Source organism: Hemiscyllium ocellatum, chromosome 16 (assembly GCF_020745735.1).
Source record: "Hemiscyllium ocellatum isolate sHemOce1 chromosome 16, sHemOce1.pat.X.cur, whole genome shotgun sequence".
Classification (NCBI taxonomy): domain Eukaryota; kingdom Metazoa; phylum Chordata; class Chondrichthyes; order Orectolobiformes; family Hemiscylliidae; genus Hemiscyllium; species Hemiscyllium ocellatum.
This window is the reverse complement of record NC_083416.1, coordinates 40032374-40048887: the sequence shown is the minus strand read 5'-3', so window position 1 is coordinate 40048887 and position 16514 is coordinate 40032374. Positions and strand designations below refer to the sequence as shown.

The 16514-nt window shown below is 38.8% G+C and overlaps 1 protein-coding gene across 1 annotated transcript in view; it reads left to right on the top strand.

The window, feature by feature from the left end:
- Positions 1 to 16514, top strand: part of LOC132823558 (glutamate receptor ionotropic, delta-2-like) — a 536033-nt gene that overhangs the window by 268148 nt on the left and 251371 nt on the right. Inside the window, exon 4 of the mRNA XM_060837503.1 lies at positions 673 to 878. Within this exon, the coding sequence (XP_060693486.1) occupies positions 673 to 878 (206 nt within the window). The remainder of the gene's footprint in view (positions 1 to 672; positions 879 to 16514) is intronic.

Sequence of the window (16514 nt, the reverse complement as noted above, 5' to 3'; positions counted from 1 at the left end):
AGAAAACTAAATCCTCTGTTGTGCAGACTCTGAGAGTAGGGAATGTACTTGTGAGTTAATTTTTGCTGCCAATATCTGTTGCACATGAAATGTAGCATAATATTGTGGGTAGTCATAGCTTTTGAATTCCTAGTCAACCTGCCTGGATATCCAGTTGGTTTGTTTCTTATTGGGGCATTGCTTGTGAAAATACGTAATTGTGAATATCACAGGGAGCTTTCATTTGTTGGCTTCTGTTCCATAATGGTGTTGTAACGCTGCCAAAAGGAAAACACAGTATTTGAAAATAAAGCAGTTGCTCATTTGTGAAAAGTAGCAGAGTCCTTGGTATTGGTAGTGTTCCTACCTATGGGTTCAAGTCTCCCTGCCCCAGATAGCATCATACCATGTCTGAAGAGGTTGATCATAAGTATTTTACAGACAGCATCAAACCAGCAATGCTTGTTTCTTCCATTGTTTATTTAAATACCTGCCCATAAGTTAATTTAATGCACATATATAAGCACAATGAATCTCCCCTTTGAAAAGTAAATAAAAATCTCAAATTTTGATAATTGTTTGGTAATTATTTTCTGCAGCATGATCATAAAACAGTCAATGGGATAAAGTTTTTTTTACAATATACCTTAATACATGGAAATCTCATACTTAATCTTTTGAACGTTTAAACAGATATTCGTGGGATTCAAGAATTTTTGGGCCAAGCTGGTCAACAAGGGATAGAGATTTCACTACAAAAGGTTGAGGCCAGCATTAGCAACATGTTCACAGGCCTTTTCTCCACGCTTGGGTTTGATGAGCTGAGCCGTTTCCGAGACATGCTTCGAAGAGCTCTACTTTTCCTTAACCCACGTACTGCAAAGACCTTCATTAGTGAGGTAACAAATTTCACAACTTGGGTGACTTATACAAAAAAACTGTGAAAGAGAAACAGCAAAGTTTGGGGAAAAGACATAAGCAGGACCTTGAGCATCACTAACAACATATAACTTATAGAAAACTGTTACCATGTTGAACATTACACTTCAGTTCAACATTATGAAACAAAGTATGACGTTAAGACCCTTGTGGAGATATGTGGGTCAGGTCAGCTGATTTCAAGATGGATAATTTATGGATTATCACTAGTCTTGTTGTTGATAACAACCATCATTAAACAGACCAATTATTCCTGCCTTACATAATATAGATGCTAGAAAGAATAACCATACATCATACTACCAAAAGCCTATTTCTCAAATCATCAAATTATCAGGAAAGAAAGATGGCAAATTGGAGAGGTGTAGGGAGAATATTTCAGAGTTTAGGGCTCATGCAACTAAACATATCACCTTCAATAGTGAGGCAATTAAAATTAGGAGAATTAAGAGTGTACAGTTATCTCTGAGTTGTCAGGCTGCAAAAGTTTATAGAGATAGGGATGGATGAGGCATGTGTGATTTGAAAGCAAGCTAAAATATGTAAATCAAGATTTCAGGAAATAGACTTTCTGTGAGTGAAAACACCAGCAAGGAAATTTTTAGTTGACCTCACATTTCTGAAGGGTAGAATGTGGGTGACTAGTTAAGTCTTGAGGAAACTAAGGCATAATTGATGGTTTCAGCAGTGAATGAACAGAGAAAAAGGCAAATCCAGTGAAATTGCTGAGGTGGACCCAGAGATATTAGTAATGATACAAATATGGGTTGGAAGCTAATTTTGTGATCAAACGCAGCATCAAGGTTGAACAGACTAAGTTAATCTCAGGAAGAAAAACAGAAATTGCTGGAAGGGTTCAGCAGGTCTAGCAGCATCTGTGGAGAGATATCAGAGTTAACATTTTGGGTTCAGTGAACCTTCCTCAGAATTGATGATAACTAGGAAAAAGTTGTTTTTATGCAGAAACGTTAACTCTTCTTTTCTCTCCACAGATGCTGCTAGACCAGTTGAGCTTTTCAGCAATTTCTGCTTTTGTTTCTGATGACAATCATCCACAATTCTTTCAATAATCGATTTGACTTAATCTCAGACTGTTGTTAGAGTGTAGAGCCAAGAGCAAGGAAATAAGTTTGGATCAGTGACTAGAAAAAATATATTCAATCTTTCAGATATTCAATTGTAGTTCATTTCTGTTAAACAAATACTGGATGTTGAATAAAAGTTTGGTAATTTGAGAAATAAGCTTCTGGTAGTATGAAATATGGTTATTCTTTCTTGCATTTATATCATGTAAGGTAGGAATAATTGGTCTGTTACATGATGGTCGTTATCAACAACAAGATTGGTGACAGTCCATAAATTAATATTACCGTGTACATTGTATCTATTTCTATCAGTAAAAGAAAGCATAGATCTTATAGAAAATGAATGTTCTATGAACTTGTTCGTTTTGCTTTGTAAAGTACACAGCCTTGGTGGTGTGACACATTGGGAGGCAATCAAAACAGTGATTCAAAATGTCTGTAATTTTCTTTTCCATTCATAACTTTACTGTTTATTCTCCAATTCTAGAGCATGTAGTAAATCTTCATTTGCTCGACTCTTACTCATTGGATTAAAAAACAATCCTGCACACTTTATAGGAACTCCACTCTACATTCCTTTTCTGTTCAATTAATTTTGTGATAGTTATTCCTTCCATTACTCATGTCCCTCATTTGTTTGAATCTTTCTTTCTTCCCTGAAGTCTCACTATTAAGGGGACCTGAATGACCCCTATCAATATAATTGATCCTTTATCACTTGTCTGTGCCACATGGATTCTGTGCCTTATTAATAGTTACGCTGTATTTTTATACTGCCACTATGATATCGTTGATAATTGTAGGTTTTTTTTGAGTAAATTTTCCAAATATGTTATACACAGTAGTGGGGTAAAAACAATGACTGCAGATGCTGGAAACCAAATTCTGGATGAGAGGTGCTGGAAGAGAGATAAGGTAGAGGAGGGTGGGGGTGGGGAGAAAGTAGCATAGTGTACAATGGGTGAGTGGGGGAGGGGTTGAAGGTGATAGGTCATCTACCTTATCTCTCCACCCTTCAGGCTCACTGCCTTTATTCCTGATGAAGGGCTTTTGCCCGAAACGTTGATTTCGCTGCACTTTGGATGCTGCCTGAACTGCTGTGCTCTTCCAGCATCACTCATCCAGAATATACACAGTAGTGTTTTAGTCCTAGTCCTGATTTATCTCTCATTATTTGTCATTAATTCCTATCATATCTGGATTTTTGCAACACATGACTATTTCCAGTCTCTCTTTTAGTCCAGCATGCATTGCTGTACAGACAATTTAATTAACTTTTATTAACAGTTTATTTTCTAATTGTTTTATATGCAAAAAATTAGAAGTAAGCTGTTAATAAAAGTTAATTAAATTGTCCACAGCCCATTATTCCCTCACCATATAAACACCTGCCTTCATCCTCACTTAGATGAAGGACTTTTGCCCAAAATGTTGATTCTCCTGCTCCTCAGATGCTGCCTGAGCTGCTGTGCTTTTCCAGCACCACACTCTCGACTCAGATCTCCAGCATCTGGAGTCCTCACTTTCTCTTCCTTCATCCTCCCTTATCCCTACTTGTAATTTTATCTGTTCCATACTTTTCCATTTGCTTTGACTGTAGGCCTCCAAATAGTTCCAGAGATGTAGAGGGTAGGATTGCAAAGGTGATCCTCGATAGAAGCGAGAGTGACAAGGTAGTTGTTATGGGGTCTTTAACTTTCCAAATATTAACTGGGAATACTATAGTTCAAGTATTTTAGATGGGTCAGTTTTTGTCCAATGTGTGCTGGAGGTTTTCCTGACACGATACAGACCAACAAAGGGTAAGGCCAGGTTAGATGTGGTACTGGGTAATGAACCCGGCCAGGTGTTAGATTTGGAGGTAGGTGAGCACTTCGGTGATACTGACCACAATTCAGTTATGTTTACTTTGGTGATGGAAAGAGATAGGTATATGCCGCAGGGTAAGAGTAATAGCTGGGAGAAAAGCAATTATGATGCATTAAGGAAAAGTTTAGGATTCATAGGAGGGAGAAGAAAACTGCAGGGAATGGGCACAATTGAAATGTCGAGCTTATTCAAGGAACCACTACTGCGGATTCCTGATAAATATGTGCCTGTCAGGCAGGGAGGAAGTTGCTGAGTGCAGGAACAGTGATTTACTAAGGAAGTTGAATCTTTTGTCAAGAGAAAAAAAAGACTTATGTTAGGATGAGATGTGATGGCTCAGTTAGAGCACTTGAGAGTTACAAGTTAGCCAGGAAAGATCAAAAGAGAAAGCTAAGAAGAGCCAGGAGGTGACATGAGAAGTCATTGACAGGTAGGATCAAGAAAAAAACCCTAAGGCTTTCTACAGGTATATCAGGAATAAAAGAATGAATCAAGTAAGATTAGGGTCAATCAAGGATAGCAGTGGGAAGTTGTGTGTGGAGTCAGAGGAGATAGGAGAAGCACTAAATGAATACTTTTCATCAGTATTCACACAAGAAAAAGAAAATGTCAAGGCTACTAGACTAGATAGGATTGAGGTTCACAAGGAGGGAATGTTGGCAATTCTGGAAAATGTGAAAATAGATAAGTCTCCTAGGCCGGATGGGATTTTTCTAGGAGTCTCTAGGAAGCCAGGGAGGATATTGCCGAGCCTTTTGCTTTGATCTTTATGTCATCATTGTCTACAGAAATAGTGCCAGAAAACTGGAGGATAGCAAATGTTGTTCCCTTGTTCAAGAAGGGAGTGGAGACAATGCTGGTAATTATAGACCATTGAGCCTTACTTCGAGTTGTAGGCAAAGTGTTGGAAAGGGTTATAAGAGGTAGGATTTATAATAATCTAGGTTGAGTAGGGATAGTCAACATGGTTTTGTGAAGGGGTGGTCGTACCTCACAAACCTTATTGAGTTCGTTGAGAAGGTTACCAAACAGGTAGATGAGGGTAAGCAGTTGATGCAGTGTATATGGATTTGAGTACGGCATTTGATAAGGTTCCCCACAGTAGGCTATAGCACAAAATATGGAGGCATGGGATTGAGGGTGACTCAGTGGTTCAGATCAGAAACTGGATAGCTGAAAGAAGACAGATATTGGTGGTTGATGGGAAATATTCATCCTGGAGTTCAGTTACAGTGGTGTACCACAAGGATCTGTTTTGGGTCCACTGCTGTTTGTCATTGAGCATAGAAGGATGGGTTAATACATTTGTGGATGACACTAAGGTCAGTAGAGTTGTGGATAGTGACGAAGGATGTTGTAGGTTACAGAGGGACATACATAAGCTGCAGAGCTGGACGGAGAGGTGGCAAATGGAGTTTAATGTTGAAAAGTGAGGTGATTCACTTTTGAAGGAGCAACAGGAATGCAGAGTACTGGACTAGTGGTAAGATTCTTGGTAGGTTAGATGAGCAGAGAGATCTTGGTGTCAACGTGCGTAGTTCATTGAAAGTTGCCACACAGGTTGTAAAGTCATAGAGTCATAGAGATGTACGGCATTGAAAGAGACCCTTCAGTCCAACTCATCCATGCTGACCAGATATCCCAGCCTAATCTAGTTCCATTTGCCAGCATTTAGCCCATATCCCTCTAAACCCTTCCTATTCATACACCCGTCTAGATGCCTTTTCAATGTTGCAATTGTACCAACCTCCACCTCTTCCCCTAGCAGCTCATTCCTAAAACGCTCTATCTTGTGCATGAAAAAGTTGCCCCCTCAGTCCCTTTTATATCTTTCCCCTCTCACCCTAAACCTATGCCCTCTAGTCCTGGACTTCCCCCATCCCAGAGAAAAGACTTTGTCTATTTATCCTATAAGAAGACATACAGTGTGTTAGCTTTTATTGGTAGAGGGGTTGAGTTTCAGAACCATGAGGTCATGCTGCAGCTGTACAAAACTCTGGTGCAGCTGCACTTGGAGCATTGCATACAGTTCTGGTCACCACATTATAGGAATGTGGAAGCTTTGGAAAGGGTTCAGAGGAGATTTACCAGGATGTTGTTTGGTAAGGGAAGGAAGGTCTTACAAGGAAAAGCTGAGGGACTTGAGGCCATTTTTGTTAGAGTGAAGATTGAGAGGTGACTTAATTGAGACATATAAGGTAATCAGAGGCTTATAAAGGTTGGACAGTAAGACCCTTTTTCCTCAGATGGTAACGGCTAGCATGAAGGGACATAGCTTTAAATTGAGGGGTGATAGGTATAGGACAGATGTCAAAGGTAGTTTTTTTACTCAGAGAGTAGAAGAGGCATGGAACACATTGCCTGCAACAGGAGTAAAATTGCCAACTTTAAGAGCGTTAAAATAGTCGTTCAATAGGCAATTGGATGAGAATGGAATAGTGTAGGTTAGATGGGCTTCAGATTGGTTTCACTAGTTGGCGCAACATTAAGGGCCAAAGGGCCTGTACTGTGCTGTACTCTTCTATGTTCCATGTTCTATAAAAACTCTTTATATTCGATGTAAAGGAATCCGCTAATGTCTAACCAAGTGAGTTAACCAACCCCTCTTTCCTTATCTGAACATATGCTTATCTATAAGTAGTGATCTTTTTGTCAGTTTTTAAGATTTTTCTTTGTTATTAGCATGGTAACTTTTAATAAATGCTCAAACGCTGGATGAATGTTTATCCATATACTGCTTCATGTTTACATAAACTTATAAAATGTTCAAAGCAAAAAGAAGCACTCTCATTACTATTTTCAATAATTTCCAAAAGTTAACAGCGAGATCAGTGCTTATGTTCTCTCTGCAGTGTTTTTAAAAGATCTTAACTTTCTAAATGACGGATGTTAGGCTGCAAATGCTTGCAATTTGTGTTTTTGAAGTGAAAATGCACATTATGCACCATTTTTGACTTGAGCCAAATTACTGTCTCTATTGTACTTAGTTATTTGTTAAAAAGTACTTTACAGATTGAATTATAGCCCATTTTAATGTGTACCCTCTGAGGGTACACTTAACCTATGTTCAGCATTCTCTCTCAGGGAAGCCAGGATATATCAGTACCCTGAACTGCTGTATAAATCTGCTAAATCACAGAGTCAATGTAATAATGTTGCCGGTTCCAGCCTGTTTGGTACTGGGAAAATGGAGCTTCAGCCGATTCCAACAGCCAAGTCCCACCAACAATTGCTTGGTTCTGAATCAAAATGGCCTGACAGTCAGATGGATACAATTGACCATCAGTTCAAAACTGAGTGGGGTCAAGGAAATCTGATGATGATGTCTGCAAGGAAATCAGTATTGCTACCTAATGCATGTTTTTATATAAAATCAAAATTAGTAGCATTACATCTATGGAATTGACAATCGGCATATTTAAAGAAATATCCCATTCCCTTTATCCTTCGTGTTGGACTGGGTTGGACAAGGTCAGAAGTCACATGACACCAGGTTATAGTCAAACAGGTTTATTTGAAATCACCAGCTTTCAAAGTACTATCCCTTTGTCAGCTGAATGTTTCACCTGATGAAGGGGAAGCATTTGAAAAGCTTGTGATTTCAAATAAACCTGTTGGACTATAACTTGGTGTCAAATGATTTTGCTTTTCAGTGTCAGCTATCTGCAATTTAAAATGATTGTCAACCAGAACAGGATAGAAGCTCAGTGTTGAGTTTCTCATTCAACTTTAATTGTCATTTGCCATTTTTTGGTTAGAAATGAGTTCAAATCAACTGTAAAATATTATTACAGCAAATTTTATAACGTTGAGATTCATGCAGACCACTTTACGAAGTTTGTAAACAGAAGCACAGAAGGTACTGAGGAGAATACAAAACAATAGACTTTGCGTACCGTGTTCTTGTGGGCAACATGAAAAATTGTCACACATTTGATTTTGCATCTAAATTTGTTCTTACCCATCTTCAACAAGTCAGACAATAATGTTTAATATTTTTTAAGGACATTTTATTCAGGAGCAATAAGTTTCAACACCAATAACCATGCCAGAAAATAAAATGTATGATCAAATTCAGTTTGAAAACATTAAAAAGCGAAATGTTTGCAGCTCTCTAATGTTTTAATAAATGGCCTATTATTTTCAGATGGCCAGGATTTGGTCAAGCAAAACCTGCGATTGTATTAGCAAATCTGCTTTACTCTGCTTCGACAAATAATGACACATCTACAATGTGTGCACAAAGGCAATGGAATACTCATCACAATCATACTAAGTCAAGTCGTAGCAACTGTGAATTCAGATTTCTGTTTACAATGCAGTTTTCCCAAAATGTAAGAATAAGTTACAATCCATGTTTTCTTCAGATTTCATGGTAAACTTATCCCCTGAGTGTTGCTGTTTCTCATGCCATACACATTCCATCCATGGTTACTATAAATATACTCATCACGGTACCAGATTGTACTATCTAGAATGAGAAACACATTCTATGATGCTTTGAGTGAGGCCCATATCAAATGCAGTTGAACAATTTTGCAAGATTGATCAGTTTGTAGTTGTCAAAGCTGACTGTTCCATCATCAGAAGCTGCCTCAATGTGACCTTACATTACTCAAGAGCTTGACAATGAAAAGTATCCAGTCTTTGAATACGTTAATGAGTAAACAAAAGATCAGACTAATTCTGCAGACTTTATTAACAGTGTTGCGTAAGGCTATGATACTTTTGCTGCATTTTTGTCAAGGTTTTGTCTCGGTTCTGTCCCTTGACAATTCACTCATTGTACTCTGCGGGTTAATGTTTCTGCAATGAGTGCGGCTGCTAATTCTAAGGCAAATTGCAGCTGAGATTAAAACCGACTTGAAAGATGCTTCGCCCCTTGTGTTTTGCACAATTTACTTCCATTTCATCAAATGCAAAATCTGCCCTTGACTAATTCAGGAAAATATTTTAAGAAGTATTGTTTTTTTTTTAAAATGGATCCTTCATTTCTTTCAAAGTGATAATGTTGTGACATTTGATTAAAACAGCTGAAAATAAAGTTCCTCAACCCTCAAATTAAACATTTAAATCTCAGAATCAAGTAATTCTGAGTGACCCAAACCTAAATTCACTTTCAAAAAAAAAGTTTTAATTACGTTAGAGTGCATTAGTCAGTTTCTTACTAAATTAAAATGAAAATGAGATTTAAGAGCTTTCAGAATGTATTTTTTAGTGCCCTTGCAACTAAAAGATTCAGCATAATTTTGAAGTCTTCTTAAAGACCTAAGATGTATTCATTGAGCAGGAATTTCCAATGGTGATTAGTTGACCTAGGCCCATGGCCAATTTTGTTTCTATAACAAATGCAAAAGATTAATCATGCATGGCTGCAATGAGACCAAGCTGCATTGATATTCCAAGGCTCAGAAATTCCAGTCTCTGAAAAGTTGGAGACTGGATGTAGCCTGAAAGATATATGTTGGGAACTTGTGGAAATTGAAAAGCACTGACTAGCTGGTAATTGCCCAGGGAGTTTGAATTTCTGATGCACAATTATTTGGCATCTGGAAGCCTCATAGAAAGGCCCCAAAGTTGGAGTTCATGACGATGGAGGATTCCAAATCACCTAACATAAGGATGAGGAATTAAAACCCACACTAACTCCTGGCTAACTAGAAACCTGACAACCTGCTCCCTTCACAGATATCTAACATACACGTATCCCTGACACAGTCTCCCTATTCCACCTTGACAACCACACCCTCCCCATCCTATTTCCTTTCTCTTATTTTTGGAGATGACCTGGGGCCAATCCTTGATAGGACAAGATTGAACATTACAGTGCAGGACAGGCCCTTTAGCCATCAATTTAACAAAAGAGTTCTGCATTCAGGACTCTGTAGTTAATTGAATTAATGACCAGCACAGATAGGTGCAAATCTGTACCCACAGACCTTTGAAGTTGGAACACTATATACCAATTTGTAAGGTTAAAAATGTTCTTCAGTCAGATATGACAAGTCATGTCTGAACAAAAATACCTTACAAGAGCAAGCAGTGCCCCACTATGATAAAATAATGTTACACCTGTCAAGCTATAGGTCATTTTCAGGAGATGTATTGAAGTGGATGAAGTTTCAGAGCAGCAAAAAGCTAAATGCTTACTCAGAAAACATGGTAATGCCATAGAATTTCTTCCATTAGAAAATATACCCACGTTAGGCAACACACCTACATTAGAAAATACACCTGAGATATTCCTAGGGAGAGTTGGTGATCACACCAATGTGAATTTGCCAGAACATATGTATGTCAATGGAAATTCCTTTAATTTTAAGCTTAAACATGTGGTGAGTGCCACTTTTCTATCAGATCAAAGACCAGAAGAAGACAAAAACGAAAGTTTCAGCCTTCAGGGATGAAACCACATGGCCTAGGTGGAATAATCTTCCAGAATAAAAGAATGCCAAAAGTAACTTGGCAACACAAATAGCATAAAATGTCTGAAAACGTATACATAATTCATAATGAACATTTCTCACCACTGAACTTCAACACCTTTAAAATAATATGAGGGATACATCTAGTTCTAAGAGAACAAGGCGATTAGAAACAAACTTGTCATTCTACTGGTTAAGGTGCAAACAATAGAAGATTGCAGCAGGCTTCCGAGATTTGTGGTGGAATCCAAAAAGAAAAATTAAAGCATTTGTTGAGATTACCTACATTGGCACAAGAGAATTGTTTTGGATTTTTAACAGGAAAGAAGTTGCATACTTTACAGGACAAGTGAAAATGTTTCCTATTTCTCTCATCACTGAGGAAAACTTAGAACACAAGAGTGAAGTTTGTCAGAAGTAAATACTGCAAACTAGAATAAGCAATCCAATGAACATGAATGCATTGCTGAATCTGTAACTGAAATTGTACAGACAGTAAATGGGCCTATTGAAATAATTGATACAGCAGACTTCACTTTGATTTTGGATAATGAGCTGACAATTTCAAGAGCAACATTTCAATCTTTTACCTTACAAAGAAGATTTATCAGTCCCATTGACTAGGCATTAAGTAAACAGCAATTCTGCAGTAGAATGATTGAAGATGTAAAAATATCAAAGTATATCAGGTACATGTGCTCAGAAGATACAGGAAAACATCTAACCTACCAAAGAAATTGAAGCAAAGAGCATATACACTTCAACGCAGATGTATTAACGGATTGAAATAAAAACTTGCTGAAGCATTATGCAGATGAGCTGTCTGTAATTCCATTGAAGCCAAACCAATATCCACAAATTTGAGGTATGGTCAAAAAGAAATGGCCTGGTCTAAAAATCTGGGTTACAACAAAGAAGAAGGTACATATTTCAATAGTACAATCTGATGAAGGGCTTTTGCCCGAAACGTTGAATTTCCTGTTCCTTGGATGCTGCCTGACCTGCTGCGCTTTAACCAGCAACACATTTTCAGCACATATTTCAATAGAGCAGCCATCTTCCACGATGGACATTCATTGATTAACAGCCCCCCAAAATGTCCATTGACATACACACATTCTGACAAATTCACATTGGTTTGATAACCAACTTTCCCTAGGAATAGCTCAGGTGTATTTTCTAATGTAGGTGTGTTGCCTAACGTGGGTATCTTTTCTAACGGAAGAAATTCTACTGCATTACCTTGTTTTCTGAGTAAGCATTTAGCTTTTTGCTCCTCTGAAACTGCATCCACTTCAATACATCTCCTGAAAATGACCTACACCTTGACAGATGTAGCTTTACTTTATCATCATCGGCACTGCTTGCTCCAGTAAGGCATTTTTGTTCAGACATGACTTTTCGTGTCTACCTGCAGAACATTTTTAACAATAACTACCAACATCAGCTGGGAAGAGTTCCTCCATTAAGGGAATTCATAAGGTTAAAATCCTCTAGCTTAATGAATGGACCAATTATTGGGTTTATTAGGAATAACATCCTCAGCAACAACGTCCAAAAGATAAAAGATTCTCCAGTGGAGACACGATTTACAGACGGTCAATATCAACCTTAAATTGAACTCAAGCAAAAGAGAACGTGATCTGCAAGACTTCTGATGAACTTCCAGATTATCTACATTTGTGAAATCAGAGACTTACAAGGGTTTGTGAGTGTGTGGTGGCAGGGACAGGGAAATGGAATAGTGTGAATTGTAGGAATAGTTATATGTTTGAATGGAAAAAAAAAGTGGAAAAAATTTGGAGTGAGCGTGGTGGGCAATATTACACAGGACAATGGTTCTGAATGGGGCTAATGTTGGGGAATCGTTTGGGCCTCACCCAATCTGATAATGTCAGACAGCCCTGGGTGGAGAAAGACCAGTCTAGCTTAAGATTCTGATGAAGACAGGCATATCATCTGTGCTGGTCATGATACTTGTCATAGAGTCATAGAGTCATTGAGAGGTACAGCACAGAAACAGACCATTTGGTCCAACGTGACTAGATATCCCAACCCAATCTAGTCCGACCTGACAGCACCCAGCCCATATCCCTCTGAACCCTTCCTATTCATATACCCATCCAGATGCCTTTTAAATATTGCAATTGTACTAGCCGCCACCACTACCTCTGGCAGCTCATTCCATACTCGTACCACCCTCTGTGTGAAAAGGTTGCCCCTTAGGTCTCTTTGATATCTTTCCCCTCTCACCCTAACTTATGCCCTCTAGATCTGGACTCCCCAGCCCCAGGGAAAAGACTTTGTCTATTATCCTATCCATGCACCTCATGATTTTTTGTAAACCTCTATAAGGTCACCCCTCAGCCTCCAAAGCTCCAGGGAAAACACCCCACAGCCTCTCCCTAAAGCTCAAATCCTCCAACCCTGGCAACATCCTTGTAAATCTTTTCTGAACCCTTTCAAGTTTTACAATATCTTTCCGACAGGAAGGAATTCAGAATTGCACACAATATTCCAACAGTGGCCTAACCAATGTCCTGTACAGCTGCAACATGACCTCCCAACTCCTGTACTCAATACTCTGACCAATAAAAGAAAGCATACCAAACGCCTTCTTCACTATCCTATCTACCTGCAGCTCCACTTTCAAGGAACTATGAACCTGCACTCCAAGGTCTCTTTGTTCAGCAACACTCCCTAGGACCTTACCATTAGTGTATAAGTCCTGCTTAGATTTGCTTTCCTAAAATGCAGCACCTTGTATTTATCTGAATTAAACTCCATCTGCCACTTCTCAGCCATTGGCCCATTTGATCAAGGTCTGTTGTAATCTGAGGTAACCTTCTTCACTGTCCACTACACCTCCAATTTTGGTGTCATCTGCAAACCTACTAATTATACCTCTTATGCTCACATCCAAATTATTTATATAAATGACAACATTCTGCCTAACTATCCAGTGTAATTTGTACCATTGCTGTCATGTAATAAAATACCATTAATTGACACAATTGCCTCTAATAGTGGTTTATTCTCTACCATTACTAATAAATGGGCGTTTAAACTCAGTACAGAAAGGAGGATCGCTGGTAGCGTTCAAACCCAGCTAAAAGAAGCTAGCGATTGGCACCACAACATAGAATAGTTGTCAGAAGCTTGCCTCAGATTACTGCATTGTTCTCTGTGCAAAATATCCTTTGAGCATCACATCCTATACAATCCATTGAGACTTTGAAATGCTGGTAGCAGTGAAGAATGGACCCACTAGATTACTTCCTAATCTGAATGATCTCAGTTCTGATCATTGTGAAAAGGGCTGCCAGAGATATAACATGAGAAAAAATAGTTAAGTTTGTGAAGAAGACAAATTTGGAATATTACTTTAATTAAATATTGAGAGTAGCAACTCTCATGGACACTGAATTCATCACACAGGTGAACACAAAATGGAGAACCACCAGTCTCCAACATGTGATGAAAAGTTTGTGAAGTTATCACAACAACTCCTCGCATTGACCCGTTCCTCAATTTACTTCTGCCAAGCTGTACTTTATTACGAAGATTTCTGACACCATTCCTTTTTATGCAAAACAAGAATAACTATTTATTATGAACAAAATGTATTCTACAAAGTTTTAGAAATTGCAATGATACAAACACTTAAAACCACTAACAGACCTTCCAGACTGTTCGCCCAAATTCCCCTTTTCCCTCAAGTCTGCACTTCAGTCTGACAGACAAGACAAAAGGTTAGTGTTTGAGGTTAGGTATTAGGTTAAAGATAAAAAGAAAGAAAGGTGGTGAGCCACGCGGCTGGTCACAGAGTATTGTAAATCACAGATATGCAGTTCCAACAGCCGAATACAGAAAACCTCTCTGAGCAGATCTTTGACAGTTTGGTGATGAAAGAGCTGAAACTTTTGATAGAGTTACTGAGTTGTGTTGGTTTCTTCTTCTGGATAATCTCCTTATGGGACCCTTCCAACTGGACACTCAAATATAGTTCTTCACCAAAAATGATCTTCCAGATCGACCTTTACTTCTTCAGTCACAGCTCTCTGTTCTTTTCTTCGAACAGTATCCCTGTGGTTCACTATGCAGTGGGCACTCACAGTGTGTCCCCTCTCCTTTCTCACACCTCACTGCTGAAGCTCTAGCCATCGACTCTTCACACAGGGTTGCGAGGTTTTGATACGCAATGCCAGCCCCTCAGTCACTTTAAGCAGGGTTATTTTGAAGCAGTCACTTTAAAAGGATTATTTTGTCATTGTTTTTTTTCGAGAGCTCGTAAAGGCAGAGGTGCCAAAATGTCTGGAAATGTCTCCTTTAACAATAGGAGGGGAGTGGCCAGTTCCCCTAGTTCAGGATTTGTTTTTCTAGTTTGCTTTAGTTGTAGCAGTCACAGAAGTTGCAAAAAAGGTTCCATTATTCAGCAGATGATTCCTGGTGACATTTCTCTCTGAAGTCTCTCCTGCCTGTAAGAACCTGTGTTTGAATTTACCTTTTGCCAAGGGCTATGTTTGTGGAATATTACGGGATTGGAACAGCTCCTTTGTTAAGTCGCTGTGTTGGGTCAGCTAAATTTTCCAAAGGGTAAGTTATTCTTAATTCTGTTTTCTTTTGTTCATGTTTCAGCGGTAGTGTTTCAATAACTTGTGGTTTTGCTTAAAGCTGAATGGTTTGACCAACTGCATCACACCTGGAATATCTACTTCATATCTTTAAATTAAGAAAAGAATTAGGTTTTAGGCTACCTTCTTAGAATATTTTGAGGGGATCTGGCCTGGTCCATAACACTTCACAGCTGTTTTTATACCTGTTGTGAGGTCACATGGACAATCTCCCTTTTAGCTTGGATTGGCTTTCTGAAGCACGAAAGTATCCAGTCAGTGCCCAAACTTGATCCATGCTGATTCCTACTGTCCCCAAGGTCAATTCCACATTTGGGAGGGGGTGGGGGTTTATGACTAATCAGAATCCCAGTTTTGTTTTACACTTCTAAAACTAATGTTAGCTGTTATTTACACAAGGAAAAATGAGAAAGAACAGATCGGGTTAGAACATACTTCCTCACCAAAAATGTAGTGTTTGTAATGAGGTCAGACAGTTGAGTTCCCTGTTTGGGGCTGTTAATATGATTCAATCCGGGAGCCCTGACTGCCATCTATAAACAGGAGTGTAAGAGGTTGTGTTCACGCTGAAAGCTGGTTCTGATTTACCAGCACTTCCTTCTCAAAGGTGGAGCTTTTCTTTAATCTTGATTCAGCTTCTTCGAAAATTAGCCCACAGAGTTCTCAATCCCTTAGAAGTCATCCTGTAACAGAACCACTCCAATATTTATATCACTGGCATCCATTGCCAACTTGAAACATTTGCTAAAATCTGGAGCTTTTAATATGGACTCATTTAGCAACATGGTTTTTAACTTTTTGCAAGCCATCTAACATTCTGGAGTTTTATTCTTCCTACTTTTGCAGCAAATCCATAATGGTTGCAGCTACTTTACAAAAATTTGCTATGAATTTACAGTGAAACCCACATATTCCCAAACACCTCATAATGTCTCACTTTGCCTGAGGGATGGGAAAGTCTATCAAGGTTCTAACATTTGTAGTTTGTCAATGGGTGACAAGCTGTCGATTGAATTTACTTTATCCCCAAGCTGTCAAATTTTCGTAAAAGGGTTCGGATCTACAATTGGACATTGGTCTGACTGAACCTTCAGTGGGAGTCCCTATCTTACAAAAAACATCGGCACAAGTTTCTCCACTTCTGCCCTAGCTTCAAAGGAATGGTCCCAGGGAGCCATGCAGTTATATCCGTTACTGTGAATATATACTGATTCCCAGCTCTAGTCTACAGCAAAGCACCAACACAATTAATTAACATCTGGCAAAATGGTTCTTCAGTAACTAGAATGGGCATTAAGGGTGCCATTTTAATCTCATACTGAGACTTGCCCACAGTCTGACACATGTGATAAGCTGTGCAGAATTGCAACACATCTGCATGCAGCTTTGGCCACATGAAATATTGATTCAGGGATGATTGAGTCTTCCGCATGCCACCATGCCCTACCATGTGGATTTTGTGTGCTACCCATAACAACTACCAATGGTTCTTGGATGACACCACAACCTGGTGGACAATCAACCATTTTTCATCTGTGGGTCTTTGAGAAGACCTCCTTCTCCTCATCAGCACTCCATCTTTC